The 21,392-nt window shown below is 35.7% G+C and overlaps 1 protein-coding gene across 1 annotated transcript; it reads left to right on the top strand.

Moving 5' to 3' along the window:
* Nucleotides 1–462: 462 nt before the first annotated feature.
* Ttc26 (tetratricopeptide repeat domain 26) lies at nt 463–13,842 on the top strand. Its single transcript, XM_089637938.1, has 12 exons — nt 463–477; nt 1,511–1,651; nt 2,466–2,643; nt 3,117–3,172; nt 5,121–5,296; nt 9,325–9,471; nt 9,558–9,681; nt 12,284–12,463; nt 12,635–12,832; nt 12,949–13,104; nt 13,190–13,296; nt 13,623–13,842. Exons 1-12 carry the CDS (start codon nt 463–465, stop codon nt 13,840–13,842), a joined length of 1,698 nt encoding a protein of 565 aa, XP_089494064.1.
* The last annotated feature ends 7,550 nt before the right edge of the window (nt 13,843–21,392 follow it).

Consider the following 21,392-nt stretch of genomic DNA (forward strand, 5'->3'; position numbering starts at 1 on the left):
TCAGTGTTCAGTCAGAGGAGCTGGATTGTATTTTTATGTTATTGTTGAAGTTTTCTTTGACAGAGTAAACAGAATGAGGCTAAAAAACCATGGCAACAAGTCACTGAACCATTTCATTGATTTACTGATCTAACAACTGGGTAACTAGGGGACGACTCTGCGACAACCTCGGAGTAATATGACATGTATTCCTCCAACATCAAAGCGATGCACAGATAAGTACCTACTTACAGTGTATAAAAATAATTTATAAATTTAATAAAATGGAACTAAAATTATCTATTACAGTAAAAAAAACTTTGATTTTACTCGTTGATTTTTTTGTATATTTTATTTTGACAAACTATTTGTACTTGTTGTATATCTGTACATATTGTAAACCGTGTACAGAAACTTTTAGTACAAGCGGGAAACTGGTGAATCTACATCACATGGAGAATCGAAATATAACTATTTACCGACATGACCATTGAAATGGTACGACCAAGTTATTCAAATATTTAAGTAGTATAATGTCAAGAGTCAGAATAACAGAAGAGGATACATATGTTATAAATGTGAATGAAGCAAGGAAGATGTGTCGAGACAGAGTTATGTGGCGGTGTGATGGTTAGTGAGTTTGTTACAAAATATTTACTTATTTGTAAGCGTGTACAGGCAAAACTTCCTAGATCACAAGGCGTCCTAACTTGTATGAGATTCAACAAAAAATTTCGTTTTGATTATTTTCCAATTAATTCTTATTTATTAAAACATTTTAAAATGTTTCAGTTCATTTAAAAAAAAAATTCTTTGGAGGTCCTCATACAAGTTAGAAGGCCGATTTTATTCAGTGTCCGGCCTTGTGATCTAGGAGGTCTTGGTACAGGTGATCAATAAAACATGGCGTTTTTTGCGGTTTGTTGGTGTTTTTAGAGCAGCTGTGTTTCCATGGCAACCGATTGGAAATGACAAACAAAACAAAGTGACAGTGGTTTGATTGCAACAAACAGTACATCTCTGCAATGGTAAGTTGCTTTACCTATTTATTATAATTAAAAAAACCCATGGCTACAAATGTCAATCAATCAAAACATAATTGTGAATATTCCATCAAACTATGATGACATTATACGACAGTGTCGTATATTTTAAAAACCAAATTATTAGCTATAAAGTGATATATTGTGTCGTCGTAAATAGTAGTGCTTGAACATAATATTTTTCAAGTAGTTACAGCCCGTGAAGCCCTCTATGAAGCTAATTGGCTCAACGTTGTTGGCCATATTTCGAACGCTGATATTTATTCTATATTTTATAATACCTCAATGACTCTTAAAAGAATTTAAGTTATTATTTTTTAAGATAATCTCTATTCAGTTGCCGAGTTGAATCCTTACATGAAATACCTTTGTTATTTATTATATATTAGCGTGCTCCCTCTATCATTTGTATTTAGATTATCGTCCTTTCGAACTATCTCCACAAATCTTCTTCTTTTTGAACACTTATAACAAAGCCGTGTTTTCAGATTCTATCTCGCTCGAAGCCCGCAACAGACGGTCTACAGGCGGCCGGGCCGGGCAGGCTCCAGGCTAAGAGGAATGCCGTCCCACTCTTCCAGGACTTCATCGAGAACCGAGATTACACCGGGGCTCTCACCTATCTGGAGGTGAGTGGTCAGCAACCAGCATCCAGTGGTCAGTGGCGGTTTGTGGTCACTGTTACACATCTCATTGGGAGTTCTGTCGGAGATTAAAAAAGGGAGAAAAAAATTTCTCTCACATATGTGAAAAAATCCTATGATGCTCATCAGTGTACATTGTACATCGATGTATGTTGGTCTTTTCCGTATATGTTTTACCCTAGATTAAAAAAATTTCATCACATCATGCAAAGTACTAGGGATTAACCACCAATACATATACCCACAATTCGGGGATTCATTAAAACATATAATGATAATAAGTATATAATTTCGTTATAAAAAATGGTATTAAATCCGAAAACCACAATTTACACAATAAACTGTACGTTTTTAATATAAAAAAAGAACATCTTCAGTAATTAAACAATTTTATTTAAAAACTTAAACAATCTCTTGATGCTCGCAAAATACTATTTCGCAGAAATTTGGTGTAAACGATTCTTATAGGTGCTGTGCACTCAGGCAGCTAATAGATTCCTAAGGTTTGCAGGTCTATAACTCTGGCGCCTCAAGTATGTTTTGTGTAACCTTAAGAAATATGAAGGAAAATCCCATTGGTGCTGATATTCATAACGCACCTATGGGATTTGGGATTCGTTTCAGAGTCGTTTGGGTAGTACAAGTATCTTCGGACGGGTGGGTTTTTAGCACGGAATTTGAATGGCATGCTGTTAAATTTGGTAAAATTATAATACAAATTTGTCTTATTTCCCTAAATATTTTTAAGGACTTCAGAGAATACAGCCACTTGGTCTAACCTAAGCCCTTCTAATTGCAGTTTCTGCAAAATGAGCACGGGCATGAGCACGAGCAGTCGAGCAGGGAGTGGGCGCTGGTTTGGAGCGGCTATTGCGCCTTTCACCTCGGGGACTACCGACGCGCGCTGGAGGCCTACCGCCGCCTGCCCGAACTGGAGGATGCGTCCCTCAACATGGCTGTCTGCTACTTCTATCTAGGTTGGTACATCAGTTGCCTCTGGTAATGACACCTACATAGGAAGGAGAAATTTGATTTTTTAAGTATATAAACCACTCAAGTAGTAGCAAAACAGTTTTAAAGCGATGCAATGCAAAGTAATGCAAAAAATTGTATTTGGTTTGAAAATTAGTTCACTTAGAAATATTACAGATCCTTCAATTATATACTACAAGTAGAACACATCTTGACCTTTGCTACCATCGAGTAAATATATTATAAACATAGTAAAAATAATGTACCAGGCCTATTAAAATGCTTTAAAGTGCAAAATACTTTACTTACTTATTAATTAAGTTTTTTAGGTGACTATAGGAAAATATTTTAAGTCAAAAAGACGGCCGGTTTTAAGCGGGCATTTCAACCTTATTGCCATCTGCATAAGGAGTAAAATATTTCACCCAATTTCGATTGTCCAGAAGAGCCCTTAATATTACTTTTTTCTGCTTTCCAGGAATGTACAATGAATCCCAGGAGTCTGCAATGAAGACTCCGGACAGCCCTTTGAAGGTATGTTGTAAGCTCTTTGATTTTTTGCCTAAGCTGCTTGTTGAATATGGATGAGGCATAGAAGGGATGTGTCAGATGTGCGCCAACTAAGGTCAGTTTTCCAGGAATGTACAGCGAATCCCAGGAGTTTGCAATGAAGACTCCGGACAGTCCTTCGCAGGTACTTTGTAAGCTCTTTGATGTTTAGCCTAAGCTGCTTGTTGACTATGGATGAGGCATTAAAGAGATGTGTCAGATGTGCGCCAACTAAGGTTAATTTTCCGTTAAAGTCCGTTAAGATCAATTTTCAATTAAGCATCAAAATTCTTTCCTGATCAGATAATCAATTCCGATGTGTCAGATGTGCGTCAACTAAGGTCAGTTTTCCAGGAATGTACAGCGAATCCCAGGAGTTTGCAATGAAGACTCCGGACAGTCCTTCGCAAGCTCTTTGATGTTTAGCCTAAGCTGCTTGTTGACTATGGATGAGGCATTGAAGAGATGTGTCAAATGTGCGCCAACTAAGGTCAGTTTTCCAGGAATGTACAATGAATCCCAGGAGTCTGCAATGAAGACTCCCGACAGTCCTTCGCAGGTACGTTGTAAGCTCTTTGATGTTTAGCCTAAGCTGCTTGTTGACTATGGATGAGGCATTGAAGAGATGTGTCAGATGTGCGCCAACTAAGGTCAGTTTTCCAGGAATGTACAGCGAATCCCAGGAGTTTGCAATGAAGACTCCCGACAGTCCTTCGCAGGTACGTTGTAAGCTCTTTGATGTTTTGCCTAAGCTGCTTGTTGACTATGGATGAGGCATTAAAGAGATGTGTCAGATGTGCGCCAACTAAGGTTAATTTTCCGTTAAAGTCCGTTAAGGTCAATTTTCAATTAAGCATCAAAATTCTTTCCTGATCAGATAATCAATTCCATAGACTGTTTGGGGCCTGGGAGTCTTGTGTGAAGTGACTACATACATCAGTTTTCCATTACAGCGATGATGTAAGCTATTTTATGAAATTTCTACACTTCGTAAATTTAAAACTTGACATCCTTTAGTGCACATAAATTACCTATCGTTGATGAATATTTTAAATATTCCAAGTGTAGAAAGCATATTAACAATCTAGTCTTTTTAAAACTCTAAATTCGATTGTTGTGAACTCCTGCATTTAATAAATATGTATTAAATATATTTTTATTATTGTTATTTTGTGTTACTTATTTATTTTTTATATTTTGTTAACTTATCATTTTCATTGTAATTAATAAAAGATGTACTGCATTGAATGTAAAAGCTCTTTGAATGTATAAAAAAAATGTAAATGTTCATTTGTTCAAAATCTTAAATCTCCAAAAGTTCTTCACCGATTGCTTTGAAGTTTTGATAAAACGTTGCATTCGAATATGCGTGTGTTTTCAGATACCTATATTATATGGATGTCACCTGTGACAGGTAAAAACAAGCTTCAAAAACAGCCGCATCTGTTGGACTTGTTGGAAAAGCAACACTCGCTATTGTTTCTTTGTTTGCACAGACAGACGGAACCACAGCAATGCGTGGCGGGTTACAGCTAGTATAAAATAAAAATAGAAATTACTTGGAGAACCTAGCACAGTACATGTAACTTATTGAGTAAATGCGATTAAGGTATGCTGGCAAGGTAGACCGGCATGCCTGAAGCATAAATATTAACATTTGAGGAGTAATGAATATTACAATAATATTAATATTACATCAACAATGTTATTAAATATTGTTCCGCTACTACTTTCATAGTACCTGAAGTACCTATCTTGTACTCTTATATTGTCTGTACTTGGCCTATTATGCTATGTAATGTACACTCATTATTGTACTCCTGATCAGCTTACCTTAAACATTGTAAACATGTAAAAGCCTTTATGGGGTGAATAAATAAATAAATAAATGAATTACTATTCTGAGGAAGCTCACTACTCATGTGTGTTGCAGAACCGGCTGCTGTTCCACCTGGCGCACAAGCTGGGGGACGAGACGCTGCTGATGGAGCGGCACCGCGCACTGCGTGACGTGCGCGAGGACCAACTATGTTTGGCCTCCATACACTACCTGCGCGCGCACTACCAGGAGGCCATACACATCTACAAGAAGCTGCTCTTGGACAACAGGTATACTTCTAATCCAACCAACCGGATAATATCCACTCGAGCCATTGTTTGTATTTATTAATTAATGAATTAATTAATTAATGTTTCAAAGACCCAATCCTGTCTGATTACGTCTAAAAGGGATCCAAATGATAATCTAGTCTCCTTCAACGGAAGCAATCTTCCGAACAGGCCTTCCATTGATATGCTTGGTATAACTATAAGTGACCAGCTCAGGTACGGGAGCTTCATCGAAGCCAGAGTAAAGTTGGCCTCTCAGAAGCTGGGCGTACTGTACAGGGCCCGCAGATACTTTAATAGTACACAACTGCTGACCCTGTACAAATCGCAAGTGCGCCCTACTGTCGAATTTGGCAGCCATCTCTGGTCCGGAGCCCCTAAATACCTGAAAAAAACCCTTGACTCTGTGCAAAAACGGGCGGTCCGTTTGATAGATTCCCCAATCTTAACAAACGGACTGCAATCTTTAGAGCACAGGCGTCAGGTAGGTATGCTGTCCTTGTTCTATCGGTATTACAATGGAAGATGCTCTGAGGAACTAGCGTCATTGATCCCTTCGGCACCGGTGCGTAGTCAGGATACACGCCAAACGCGCGCCCAACATTTGTACACAGTTGACATTTGTCACATGAGAACGGGTCGCTTCTACGATTCGTTCTTAAGTTCAACAGCTCGGCTGTGGAACGAACTGCCGGCCTCTGTGTTTCCTCCCTCCTACAACATGGGACTCTTCAAGACCCATGTTCACTCCTTCCTCTCCACAAAAAGACCCCCCACACAGCATCCCCAAAGATGACATAGGCCCTGAGGGAAATTATTTTCTTCAGGGTCTCCTGTGTGGAGTTAATATAAAAAAAAAAAAAAATTAATATGAACTATTTGCTGAGTTTTAAAGCCAACGAATCCACCTCAATTTTGCCATTTATTCTATATATTTAGGTTCTATAAATTTGGCATTTTATGACAAGCTATCGCTCAAAAAATTTTGCAAACGTGCCATAATGTGCCAAAAATAGCTTGAGTGAATATCCTACTGAATTTCTCTTGGATATGCTCGGAATGAACCATGTACGGGTCAGGAGGGATGTAAACATTGCTACACATTTCTTCAGCCTGATTCGTGGATGGTTTGAAAACTCGGTTATCGTGGACAGCATTTATTTCTTTGTTCCCGATGGTTATCTCCGTCACTGACAGAATTTATTTTTTTATCTTCCAACCTATCCAATGGTCATGTCGGTGGGGAGGGCAATCTTGCTGTTGAACAGAATTTATTTATTTTTTTTTTATTTATTTTTATTTATTTGCAAAAACAGTACAAAAACCAATACATTGCAAAAGCGGTAAACAAATTATTGAAGAAAATTTTATACATAAGTATACAGTTAAAACATATGCAAAAGCGGTAAACAAAATATGGAAAAAAAATTATACATAAGTATACAGTTAAAACAAATACAATATTTCGCGCTTAAAGTCGTTGTAGGACATATGGAAAATATCCAAGTTAGCTGGAAGGGAGTTAATTAACCTAGTGAGTCTTCCCAGGGGCATCACCATTGGTAAGTTAGTTCTGGACCTGGGAAGAATTAAAAGCCTGTGTTGGCGGCCTCTTGTGAAATTATCCGGGACATAAAGTCCTATTTTTGACAGAATGTCTGGAATTGATACTAAACCATTCAGAAGCTTGTAAGCCATCATCAATAATGCGACGTCCCGTCTGGAACTAAGGCTGCAGATATTCAGCATTCCCGAGATAAATGCTGTTGGAAACAGCCATGGGTAAAAACCAAACTCTCTCATATAGAGGTATCGTAAAAATTTCTTTTGAATTTTCTCGACCATTAGTACATAGACAGTGTCCTCTGGCCCCCATACCTGAGATCCACTCTCGAGAATGCTACGCACTAAGCTAAAGTAAAGCAGCCTAATGACTGCAAGGTTTGTCAGTTCCTTTGAATTGTGTATGACAAAACCTAACATTCTTGTAGCTGATTTACAGATCTTTTCAATGTGAGCGTGAAATGTTAAGCGAGCGTCATACACAATTCCTAAGTCCTTATAAGTCACCGTATGCTTTAGTGATGTATCTTTCATTTTGTAATTAAAATATACGATCTTTTGTGACCTCGTAAAACACATAACTGAGCATTTTTGGAAGTTGAAACCGAGTTTGCTGTCAATACTCCAGTCAATAATTGCATTTATATCTTCCTGGAGCTTTTTACAGTCTTCTAATGATCTTATTCTTAAGAACAGTTTAATATCATCTGCAAAAAGTAAAAAACGGACGAATTTGATTTTTCCCCGAATATTATTTATAAAAATTAGAAACAATAAGGGTCCTAAATTGGAACCCTGCGGCACACCAGAGTTTGTAGGATACGCGTTAGAGTTAAAACCACCATAGGAAACGAATTGTTCCCTTTCTTTTAAATAGTTAGCAACGAGTTTAATTAAGTTTTCGGAAAAACCAATTTCTTCAAGCCTACTTAAGAGCACTAAGTGATCAACCTTATCGAAAGCTTTCGCAAAGTCATGGTATGACGTGTCAACTTGCTCATTATTATCGAGCGCTCTCGCCACGTAATCAGTATATGCCATCAAGTTTGTAGTGGTTGATCGGCCACGTCGAAATCCGTGTTGTTGTTCGATCAAGAATGGTTCAACCTTGGCATATACATATTTATGAATAATTATTTCGAATAACTTGGCAGGTGCGGAAAGAATTGCTATAGGACGGTAATTGGTTGCCTGACACTTGTCACCATCTTTATGTAGAGGGGTAACTTTTGACAGCTTCCACAGTTTAGGAAAAATTCCGTTTTTAATCGTAAGATTAAATATATGTAGAAGTGGATTAGACAGTGGTTCAGAACAACCCTTAATGACGAAGGGTGGAATGAAATCAGGGCCAAATGATGTTTTTGGTTTCAATTTTCTTATTGCTAAACTGAAATCCATGTTATTAACGTTTTCTATAGATATGTTTTGAGCTTTTGTCAATCCAATCTGTCCTGGTACGTAAGAATCAAAATCAGCTTTTTCTGGATTATAGACAGATTGGAAATATTTTGCGAAAGCTTCCGGTACGTCAGTTCCTTTGTAAGTACAATCATTCAGAATAATATGATTTAAGAGGCCTCTGTCATTTTTTTTGTCAGAAACATATTTCCAAAATGACTTTGGATCGTGTTTAACATTATTCTCTACCTCCACAATATATTTTTTGTGTGCTATTGAAATGCTATGTTTAATTTTTGTACGATAGGATTTGAATAACTCGTGTTCACTATCCAAACCTGATCGTTTCCACCGTCGATGGTATACAAGCTTCGTCTTTATGTCCTTATGTCTTCGTCGTTATAATCAATTCAGATATTATAACGACGAACATAGCATCAATAAAGTTTGTTTTTAAACAGCAAGCTTTGTAGTTGCTGGTACAATTGATACTTATTTTATTTTATACTTTTGCTACAAATAATTAATTATATTATTATTAACCATTTAAAATTGACAACTTTGTTATATATATAATAAATTGAATTGAATTGATTTTTTTTTATTGAATGTTAATGAAATTGCTGTTGTAGTCATCCCTCAAAATCTTTCCAGTTACACGAAGTAACTAGTTCTTGTCTCCCAACCTTCCTCTATATTTTCATCTCATTCTCTCCTATTCAGGAAGATCTCATTGTCATGCAGACTTGCATTTAGTTCTTACTTTATATCTTATTTGCTTGCTTAAGTCATTTCTGTCTTCTTCTTCTGGTGTCGTCGCCTATTGGAGATTATCTACCATCAGGACATTTTTCACCGTGCAAGCTGCAACACAAATAACTCTGCGTAACTATACTCATTCCACGAAGTTACGTAGCCACGAAGTTCAATTAAAAAAATGTCTTTTTTGTATATATTTGCGGCCAGTAGGTATATTATTCATGTATAGGTACACCCAACTATTTATTTATTATTGGTAGTGGTAAGATGTTCTAGAATAAGACGTTTTTTCATGACCATTCCAGGAACCTGCTAGCCCTCAATGTGTACGTGGCTCTGTGCTACTACAAATTGGACTATTACGATGTGTCTCAGGAAGTGCTGGGCGTGTACCTCAACCAGCACCCCAATTCTACCGTCGCCATCAACTTGAAAGCTTGCAACATTTTCAGGTAAATTATGAACCTGATTTTTTGAACGTGTTAGTTCCTATTGAATCTGGTATAAATATTTTCACTGTCACCTTTATGTTTTTCAGACTGTACAACGGTAAAGCTGCAGAGAATGAGCTGAAGAACATATCTACGGATCAGCATACGCTGGGACATGACCTGGTGAAACATAATTTGGTGGTCTTTAAAAATGGAGAAGGCGCACTTAAGGTGAGGAAGATTTTTTTTTTAAATTTCTTCTTGCATCATTATTACTATTGGTCACTTTTGTAAAGCTCCTGATTCAAGAGTTAGGATGGGTTGTTTCAGAGAATTTGAACAATTCATCAATCTTCAAAGTTGATTTTCAAGTTCTGTGAAGGTTCTATTCAAGTTTTGTTATCATCTCAGTTTTGTGAAACAACTTATCAATAATGATATAACAACAGAACTTGAATAGAACCTTCAAAGAACTTGAAAATTAACCTCGAAATTTGATGAATTGTTCGAATTCTCTGAAACAACCCATCCTTAAACTCCATTCCTCATCTAAATATATAAAAATCACATGTCACTGTTTTCGTACATGCTAATCTCCGAAACCGCCCAACCCTTTTCAATGAAATTTTGTGAATGTGTATAGAAATATAGGACAGTTTTGGACCCGGTAGATGGCGCCGTTGTCAAGATCTAAAAAACATAATTTTTTCAGCCATTTTTGTTTTCTGATTTCTCATCCAAAAATACTTATAACCACAAATTTTAACTTCCCTACATAGTAGGCGTTCTGTGGCAGGACAACGTCTTATATTATAAAATGGGTTCCGATTGGTTTATTTAAATTCTAACTGGTTTCTAATCTTTATATATAAAAAAGCAGCCTGCGTATGTTTGTGGTTGCAAAACTCGAAAAGTAGTCTACCGAAATCGCTAAAAAAGTTTGTTGATATTAGTGCGAGTAGTGTTTAGAGATGTTTAAGTAGTAAAATAAGTCGAGTTAAGAGGAAGCTACAAGCCAAAAATGTGTATATTCTTGGCATACCTTATATTGTATGTAATAGGCATTCGAATCGCTTGACAGACGGAGTCTAGAAACTTTCGATTTCAAGCACAAAACTGGTTTTTAAATATTTTGCAAATAATTTTATAAGAAAGCAAAAAAGTTAATCAAGTGAAACTGTCACAGATAATCTTAGCTATAATACTGTATTTTTAAAAAGGTGTTTCCTTTACGCGTTCATACATTTCATTGAAAAAAAATTTTTTTTAGTAGCTTACATTTATATTTTTAATTGAGTAATTTATTATTTTATTTGTATTCTGTTCAAGCGAAACAAAAGGAAAACCTTCAATTTATCTAAAGCATATTTTTTTGGATTCATAATGTACACCAATTCGTTATAAAGATTAATCAAAATAGTGATTTGGGGACAAAAGCGGAACATTGCGGGGGATTCACTAGTAGTATGTAAATATATAAAAGTAAAACTTATGTAAGAATCGTGGCTCCCTTATCGGGCACAAGAACTCCTATTTTCTGACAAGGTATACATAATCAATGATGATCTAAAATGTAATAATGTTAAATATTTATGTATTTATATTCCTTATATTACAATAATAAAATAAAACAAGTAAAGGTATTATTAGTGACGCAAGGAGTACCACAAGGTTTCAAGTTAAGTAGCTTTTTCTCCTTTCATGATCCCTATCAATTCTTCATGTCTTGTAACAGTTTTATTTTTATATCGATGAAGTTTTCTGCTAGAACGACTTTCATATATTTTTTACAAATTTACCATAAAAATTAGAGAATGCTGAGGATATAACTTTCATTTTTAAAAAAGACCTAATAGTACCGAAGATGTAAGCCGTTAACCACTGGATTGCTTTTGGTAATATAAATGCCTCCGATTGCTTTATTGAAAAAAATTGTAAATTATCTCGTGATTCGGAAAAATATTTATTTTAAAATTTTGGCAATTCCCGCGTCTATTATTTTGCACTATAAAATGTTGATATTGCAGCCAGCCGAAAAGATTGTGATATCACAGTACATGTGCAGCGGTATTTCAGCACTACCATTCGAATTATGAATAATTGTGTTGAATCATGTCTCGTGTGATGTCGCAAAATACCATTGCATTCTTTATACCTTGTTCACATACCAAGTTTACTTTAAAAGCTCATAACTTATAAAACGACATAATTGTTATAAAACGTATAATTGTTTTGACTCTTTTACGTAAAGTAATATTTTTTGTTAGTTTATATAGTAAAAAAACAAAAACAGTAAATAGGTGATGACCTCACTGATACTAAAACTGATGTCGCCAGTTCAAACAAGAACTTTCGACTCCTGGTTTCCTAGCACGATCGACCGATAAAGGATTCATCAATAATGTCGGTAACTTGTTATCGTTTCCGAGCACGACTGCAGATCACTAACGAACAAACAACGGTTCATGTTGAATAAATTAAACATTTATTCGTTGTCAACGGTCATGCTCGGGAACGATGACAAGTTACCGACATTATTGATAAAATCTTTATCTATCAACCGTGCTAGATGCGATACTGTTCTACTTAACGATAAATAATTATAGCGCGTAACCTTAAAATTAACTTTCTTTAGGGGCGATTCCGGCTTTACTTAAAAAAAGGGATTATCATTAAACTTTAAAAAAATAACTAATTTTTCGTTAATCTTGTATGACAGTAAAAATGTTGTTAATTTTCAATTCCTTATCCGTAGATCAGGAACAGGCATCTGAGGGGTGGGCCTCGACACAGCAATGAACTTGATTAAGTGAGACGTGTGTTATGGTTACAGGTTCTGCCCGGGCTGGTGGATGTGGTGGGGGAGGCGCGCTTGAACCTGGTGGGGCGGCGGCTGCGCGGTGGCGAGAGCGCCGAGGCCCTCGCCCTTCTGGAGGGGCTGGAGCCCGCCGTGCCACTGCAGTACATCCTCAAGGGCGTGGTGCATGCTGCCCTGGGTCAGGAGACGGATTCGGTCAGTAGCTTTGCCAAGCTACCTAGAATATTAAGTATTTTTTTCATATTCTCCATAAAAAATGGAGACAGGAATGGATAATATATTATATGTATATAATCCCCCATATACAGGAAACGCATTAACCTATTTTGTACTCTTATTGAGTATTGGTTGTTTGGTTGGTTGCAGGAGGAGCACATCAGGACGGCGCAGCAGTGCCTGCAGCTGGTGGGCGGCTCTGCCAGCGAGTGTGACACCATCCCGGGCCGTCAGTGCATGGCCTCCTCTTACTTTCTCTACGGACAGTTCGAGGAGGTGCTCGTCTACCTCAACTCCATCAAGAGCTTTTTTGTCAATGACGACACTTTTAACTACAACTATGGCCAGGTAAGTTACCCATCTCCATTTCTCTGGAATTACTGGATGGTGGCCTATGTTTGGTAATGAATTTGACGTTTAATCTGGAAGTTATCATAATTTGCTTGTTTGCGTATTAATTTCAGGCGAAGTGCGCCACAGGCTACTACAAGGAAGGCGAGGAAGCCCTGCTGACCGTGCGGGATGAGATGACCAGGAGTTCCTTCACCTATCTGGCCTGCCTGTGTCGCTGCCACGTCATGAACAAACACGCGCACCTGGCCTGGGACCTGTGCCAGAAGGTGACCAACAGATTGCATTATATACCTGCGCTAGTGCAAGTGGCAGTAGTTTGGATGTCGTGAATAATTCCTTCCCTTGTTTCAGTCGGCCGGCAGTCCGGAGTACTTCAGCTTACTGCAGATAGTGGGAAATGATTCCTACAGGATGGGAGAGTTTTTGGTTGCTGCCAGGGCCTTTCATATGTTGGACAGGTATTCATTTTATTCATATGACTTCGCACCATTTGGCCAGGAGTGCTTTAACTTTGTAGATATGTAATTTATGAAATAATCAGAGTGATTGGACTATTTTATACTTAGAGTCAGTACTGACTTTGTAATTTTACGGTCACGTGCCCGGGTCTGTACTCTTGTCGGCTCTGTAACTTTGTATAATCACGTTACAATAAGCATTTTGGTGGGATTATTACAACGGGAGTTTTAACCTGTCTTCTGAAGTTTGAGCTTACCGCAGAAGTTCCTCTCTTTCTGTTAGAAGGGTTAGGTTAATGGTGTATGACTGTGTGTGTCGGTTACAGGTTGGAGCCGAACCCGGAGTTCTGGGAGGGAATGCGCGGGGCGTGCGCCGGGGTGTGCCAGCAGGTGTCTGCGGGGGGCGCTGGCGGAGGGGGCGGTGGTGCAGCGGGGGCTGTGTCTGAGGTGCTGGGGCTACTGCGCGCGTCCCCGCACCCGCCCGCTGCCACTCTGCACACCACGCTCTCTCACTGGGCGCACGATATGCACCTCATTCTCAACTAAAAACCATCACTTACATTCGTGAAATATAGCGATGAAAAAACAGCAACCAACAACTAATAATTGTTGAATGCAAAATGGCGTATATCAATGGACAAAGGATAGGCTTTTAAAACTTAATGTCGAGAATGCACTGTCCTACATTTTGGAAAACTAACCTTAAGTTTGTGTACAAACTTAATGGAACATTTCTGAAAGCAGTGACGTTACATCAAGACCTAGGAGTTACCACACTAGAAGTCTTGAAATGGGAACTGCATATCTCTGGGAACATATTTAATCAGGACACCCTTACTTGATCTAATACCGGACTTGATGTTAAAAATATATAAAACAAATGTGCGACCTCTCCTGGAATATTCTTTCCAAATATGGTGTCCATATTTTGCGAAAGATATACATACATATATCTAATAGAGAGAGTACAGAGACGATGTACACAAATATCAATAATTTAAAAGGTCTGCAATATGAAGATAGACTCAAAGAACTAAGATTACCCAATTTTAAAGGAATAAGAGGGAGGGGTGATTGATTGAGGCTTTAAAATTTTTATCTGGACATTATAGTTGTCCAGGGATCCAAGAAATCTTCACCACTAACAAAAATATAAATCTCCTTGGGCACTCAAAAAAAATGAATATAGCACCTTTTATATCCAATCCTTGGAAAAAAATCTTTGCAAATAGAGTAGTGAATGCATGGAACAAACTGCCACAACATGTCATCGATTCTACTAATGTAAACCAATGTATAGCTCGATTGGATTCTTATTTGTAGAGAAAAAATGATTAATTTATTTTATTTAAAAGAAAAAACTCAATTACTGTAAAACTTATTGTGATATCAGATATGAGCGCATCAGCAGAATGCAGCCTGCACATTAAATAATAATAATAAAATAATATGTAGTTATAAATATATACATAGTTATTTAGGGTGAATTGCCTAATACAAAAATATATATAGTTAAAGCTATAAATACCCCAAAGAGAGTTATAAAGTTTACTAACTTTACTACTGACGGGTGTTGCTGAGGGTTATTTTTAGGATATACAGTAGAACCTCGTTAATTCGAAATCCAGCGGACATAAAAAATCAAATTTCGAATTAACGAATTCCCACGTAATTCGAAATTTTATAAAAAAAAAAAAAAAAAAAAACGCCGAAAATCGATTTTCTCGGCCGCCTCTTCAAATCCGGGTGGTATTTTATTTGTAAATTCGTATTAATACCAATTATTTCTTTATTTTCGCGGTCGATTACCGTAGCGGCCGGCCCTTTAAATTCAGATATTCGCAATAAATTCGTAAAAATGCTATATATTTACGCGTAAATCGAGATTTTGCTGCGGATTTCGGTCGCGGCCTACCCTTTAAATTGAGATATTTGTAAAAATACGATATATTTCCGCGTAAATCGAGATTTCGCGGTAATTTTCCGTCGCGGCCGGCCCTTTATTTCAAATATCTGAATTTGAATTCGTAAAAATACGATATATTTCCGCGTAAAACGAGGATTCGCTGCCGTATTCCGTCGCGGCCGGCTCTTCAAATTCAGATATTCGAAATAAATTCATAAAAATGCTATATATTTACGCGTAAATCGAGATTTCGCTGCCGATTTCGGTCGCGGCCTAACCTTTAAATTGAGATATTCGTAAAAATACGATATATTTCCGCGTAAATCGAGATTTCGCGGTAATTTTCTGTCGCGGCCGGCCCTTTATTTCAAATATCTGAATTTGAATTCGTAAAAATACGATATATTTCCGCGTAAAACGAGAATTCGCGGCCGTATTCCGTCGCGACCGGCTCTTCAAATACAGATATTCGAAATAAATTCGTAAAAATATGATATATTTCCGCGTAAATCGAATTTTGTCGGCAGTTTTTCGTCGCGGCCGGCCTTTTAAGTTCAGATATTTGAAGTAAATTCGTAAAAATATGTCATATTTCGGCATGGATCAAAATTTTTCGGCCGATTTCCGTCGCGCCGTATTTTTTCAACTCGGATATTCGAAGTAAAGTTAGTAAAAATACGATATATTTCCGCGTAAATTGAAATTTCGCGTCCGATTTCCGTCGCGGTGATGAAATACGGTATATTTACGCGTAAATCGAAATTACGCGGCCGAGTTTCGTCGCGGCCGACCCTTTAAATTCAGATATTTGGCGTAAACTCGTAAAACTGCGACATATATCCGCGTAAAATGTATTTTCTCGGCCCTTTACTCGGATATTCGAAATAAATTTGAAAAAATACGACATTCCAGTGTAAATCGATTGAGATTTACAAAATAATAATACTAATTAGGACGATGTATAACCACGTAAAAATACATTTTTCGGCGTTTTACCTCCACGGCTGACTTTTAGATTCAGATTTACGAAATATTATGATTTATTTTCGCAAAAATCAAATTTTTTCGAATTACACGAACAAATTTTCGTGCGCGGACAAAAATAAATTTCGAATTACGAATTAACGAATTTCGAATTAAAAAAAATTTTGTATGAAAAAATTTTTCAGCGGAATTTTTTTTTGCGAAAATTTCGAATTACGCGTTTTTTCGAATTATCGGGGTTCGAATTAACGGGGTTCTACTGTATACATATACCATCGTGAACTTTTCTGTAAGCCTTTTCAAGATATACAATTCCGTTGTACATTATTTTGATGTATCTAACAAGGTTTAGATTTTCTCTAATTTCTATAAATATAATTTGCATATATGTGAACCTTCCGGAAGAAATGTTCTAAATTATAGTGAAAACCCTATCAAAATCCGTTGTGTAGTTTAGAAGAACTAAGCGAAACAGACGCTAATAGCAACTTATACTTTTTAGAGATTCATTACATTCTGTCCAAATCCAATCATATGACTGTGTCGGTTTGTCATTTATGATTAAAATCATGTTTTTATTTTAATGACCAATTCCCTGTTATATTAGTATAATTCAATGTATTTACTATTATTTGTATATTGTGAATAATATAGTTTCATCTTAACGGAAAAAGCGAGGATATTTCCTACTAATTATTTTGAATTGACTTTTACCGCAGGAATTTAATAAAACGTCAATGAAAGTGATGTTGTTTATTAACATAAATGCCTTAGGCATGTGTGGGTAAATACAAAGTTTAAAAAAAAACAATTTTTATATTGATAGTAAAATGTCTGATTTTTTGGTTATTCTCTGGGAATTGTTATTATAATATTTAATCATTTTTATTTGTGCGAACGAGATAAAAAATGAAGTGACCGTTAACTTGAAAAATCTTTAAATAAAAGGACTGTGTTATTTGAATTTTTAATTCTGTGAAATTTTTCGATGTTTAGATTAAAAAAAAATTTTTTCAACTTTTATCATGTTTAAAATTAAAATATTGCAATTTTCAAACATTAAAGTATATTGCAAATACAAAAATGAAAAATGTTATTTTATCTAGTTTCCAAAATAGTATTTTTTTTACGACATCTTTAAAATTATGAAAAATGTAGAACCTTTGAAAAAGCCAAAATTCAACAAGAAATTATTGTTATTTGAAGTTTATACAACAGCTAAACAACACTCTTTGACCGGATAAGCAATGTAAATATCTTATGTATCTTTCCATAAATTATTTAATGTCAGTTTCTTTTTTATCTTGCAATTAGTAAGGTTTTCACATACACGGCCGTTTATCAATTGAATAAAATGTTCACCACTTTTTTTAGTAATACGGTTAATGTTTACTATACTTTTTGATCAAAAAGTTAATTATGCAGTTTGGTTTGCTATTTTGGCCTCAAATTCAAATTTATATTTTGTATGAAGAATACCGCAGCTTCGGATAAAATTTGATCAAACTTTTCAAATATCGAATTCTTTCTTGAACAGGGAAAATCACTTTCATTGGCCTGTCTGGAGTATTTTTTCTTTTAATTCTGCATAAATCACATATCCATGAAATATGTATTTATTTGTTCCTTGTGAAAGATAGTGAATCCAATTACATTTCACAAAAATGACAATTAACAACATTACATTTATTACATTAGTCGAGACATAGAATTGTGTTAAAAATATATTTGTTGTAATCTTGAAGTCACTGAAGTTTAAATGAAACTGCCTACCTCAGAAGAAAATTGGTTTAAGAGGGTAGTCATTTTCTCCAAAGGTATGACTTTCATCAGGGCTGCCCCTGAGCCAAACGACATTTTGACACCCCTCGTCACAACCAGTTAACGCCCAGGTAGGTGATCACTGTAATCAATAATATTGGGGTGATTTATATTTTTGTGTAGCGCTGTTTTTGTGAAAAAAATCTCAGGGGCGATGTGTTAGGACTGTTAGGTGTTAATTATCAACTCCTCGGCGCCTTGGCAAAACGGCGCCCGGAGCGGACTGCTCCAATTGCGCCTGCATAGGGCCAGCCCTAACCATTGTTAAGTTTGTCCTGTCCCTTGAAAAAAAAACACATACCTGTGCTGCCGAACTCTGGTGAAGTAATGGGGGACACGTTCCAGAACATTGTTTGGTGATCAGATTTGAAAAGCCACGTTCTTTCCCACCTTCCACTTCCTCACCTCCTTCCCCTCACCGCTACCGTCACATACTCCAATTGGGGACGCAATAGTCTCACTGGCAGGGCCGACCCCAAGCGGGCGCAATTGGAGAAGTCCGCTCCGGGCCCCCAAATTGTCAATGCGGCAAGGCGCTGATAATATCTAACAGTTAACTGTCCTAACACATCTCCCTTGAGATTATTTTCATAAAAACGGCGCCACACAAAAATACAAATCATCAGGAATATTATTGATTAATGTAAGTTACTTTTCAAGGATATTCAACAATACGCTGTGATTCCTACAGTAGACACACAGGGGGAGCAATAATAATTATCAAAAAAGACATAATATTTGAAGTTATTTCTAACACAAAATACGAAAAGAACTGCTGGATACTAGCGATCAGGATAACTTCTGGATATAAGAAAGGAGTATACGGAGTAATTTACCATTCTCCAAATGCAAGTACAAAAGACTTTTTATCATTTATAGAGAACTGGTGCACCCAAAACCTAGAAGAGGAAGAAGATAATATCCTAACTGGTGACTTTAATATAAATTTCAAAAATTTGAATGATACATATACTAAAAGACTTAAAAAAATTATCCAAGCATCGGGAATGAAACAACTTGTTAAAAGTGAGACACGAATAACGGATAAATCCAGGACGTTAATTGACCTTGTCATATCCAACAGATTAGATTTGAATGTAAAAGTTCTAGATGAGCCAAAAATAACCGACCATAACCTTATCCACATTACAGATAACACAAAAAGAACTAATACGAAAACCAGCAAAGTAATAAAATACAGAAATTATAAAAAATATAACAGTGAAAGGTTAATTGAACTTCTGGGTGATATGAATGAACTTCATCAAATGGAATTTAATGAAAAGGCTAAATCATTAATAAATAACCTTCAAGAAGTAATCGATCAGTTAATACCAATCCAAACTACTAAAATAAGAGGAACAAATAAATGGTATAACATAGAACTACAATCAATACAATATGAAAGAGATAAACTGTACAAAATTGCAAAAATCTCAAGAAACTCACAAGACTGGAAAGCATTCAAAAATGCAAGAAATAAATACTCAAAACAACTGAAAGTTTGTAAGAACGATTACTTCAAAAATAAAATTATCTGTGAAAAAGGAGACACTAAAAAAATGTGGAAAACCATAAAAGGATTAATGCAAACTGAAGATAAAGGGATGAAACATGACATTGAATTTCCACATCAGATACAGGGTAGCATACAGAACTGCTTCAACAAATATTTTGTAAACAGCATAACGGAATTACATCAGAGTATACCAATACTGAAGGAAGACAACCGCGTGAGAAATGTTCCCCTAAACCGAGAAAAACTTGTGTTTAAAGAGATTGATGAAACATATCTTTTACAGATTCTAAACAGCACCAAATCAAAAGAGAGTCCAGATGGAATAAGCTTTACAGTTTTAAGGGATGCAATGCCAGTGATAGGACCTCATCTACTGAACATAATAAATGAATCGTTAAGAAGTGGAAAATTTCCAAACACATGGAAAACATCTATTGTGATCCCGATTCCGAAAGTTGTTAATACCAGAAAATGTGAAGAATTTAGACCTATAAATATGTTACCAAAATACGAACAGGTACTAGAAATTGTAATAAAGAAACAACTCGTTGAGTATTTGGAAAAACATCATATATTATGTGACGAACAATCAGGATTCCGTAATAATAACTCTTGTGAAGCTGCAATAAACATTGTGATTAATACATGGAAGAAAGAAACAGATAATAAAAAAATCACCATTGCAACATTTTTAGATTTTAAAAGAGCATTTGAAACGATAGAAAGGAAAAAACTTTTGGAAAAATTAGAAGATATAGGTCTTTCTGAAGTAGCTCTAAATCTTTTCAAAGAATATCTCCATGAAAGAAAACAGGTAACAAAAGTGGAAAGCTCAGAATCAGAACCGATAGAAAACAACCTCGGTGTTCCACAAGGGTCGGTATTAGGTCCAATTCTATTCATTATTTACATTAATGATATAATTAAAACCATAAAACATTGCAAAATTAGATTATTTGCAGACGATACATTAATCTATATTTCATGTGAAGAATACATAGATGCAATCAATAAATTAAATGAAGACCTACAAAATATAGCGAAATGGCTGAAATTAAACAAATTAAAACTGAATGTCAAAAAAACAAAATATATGGAAATAGGCAACAAAACGCATAACACAGAGTTAAAATTGACAATTAATGGCGAAAAAATTGAAAAAGTAAATGAAATTAAGTACCTGGGTGTGATACTAGATTCAAAACTAACTTTCGCAGCAAATTTTGAATATGTGCTAAAGAAGGTATCTAAAAAAGTCAATTTTCTTAGAAGATTAAGAAATAAACTAAATGGAAACACTACAGAGCTGATTTATAAAACTATAGTTGCTCCACATTTAGATTATTGCTCTACTATGTTGTATTTGGCCAATGAAGGAAACTTGAACAAGCTAGATGTTATACAGAATAGAGCTATGAGATGTATACTAGGAAAAGGAAAATACGCAAGCATAGATCAAATGAGAGAACAGCTAAATTGGATTTCTATAAAAAAGAGACTATTATTGTGTTAATTTTTGTACATAAAATCATGAACAACCAAATGCCAAAATATTTTAAGGATGAAATTGTTTTTAATAGAGATGTTCATAATTACGAAACCAGAAATGTAAATAGGATTAGATTGCCACATATGAAAAAAACAAAATCACAGAACTGCCTAATGTACAAAGGACTAAAAATGTATGATGAAATGCCTGAAAGTCTGAAGAATGAAGGAAGAATGAATGTATTTAAAAAGAAATGTTATATTTATTGTAAAAATATGTAAAATTACAAAATGAAATATGATCTTGTTTATATTAGTTTATATTCAAATGTATAAACTAACTCAATAAATAATAAAAATAAAAAAAAATTATGTACC

The sequence above is a fragment of the Hesperophylax consimilis genome, chromosome 12, assembly GCF_061612785.1.
Source record: "Hesperophylax consimilis isolate HC1 chromosome 12, BYU_Hcon_1.0, whole genome shotgun sequence".
Lineage (NCBI taxonomy): Eukaryota > Metazoa > Arthropoda > Insecta > Trichoptera > Limnephilidae > Hesperophylax > Hesperophylax consimilis.

Bases quoted from the DNA above. Each gene is read 5' to 3' on its own strand.
- Ttc26 (XM_089637938.1), top strand. The intron at 1,652-2,465 runs GTGAGTGGTCAG...TTCTAATTGCAG, and splicing joins GGGCTCTCACCTATCTGGAG to TTTCTGCAAAATGAGCACGG. The intron at 13,105-13,189 runs GTGACCAACAGA...CCCTTGTTTCAG, and splicing joins CCTGGGACCTGTGCCAGAAG to TCGGCCGGCAGTCCGGAGTA.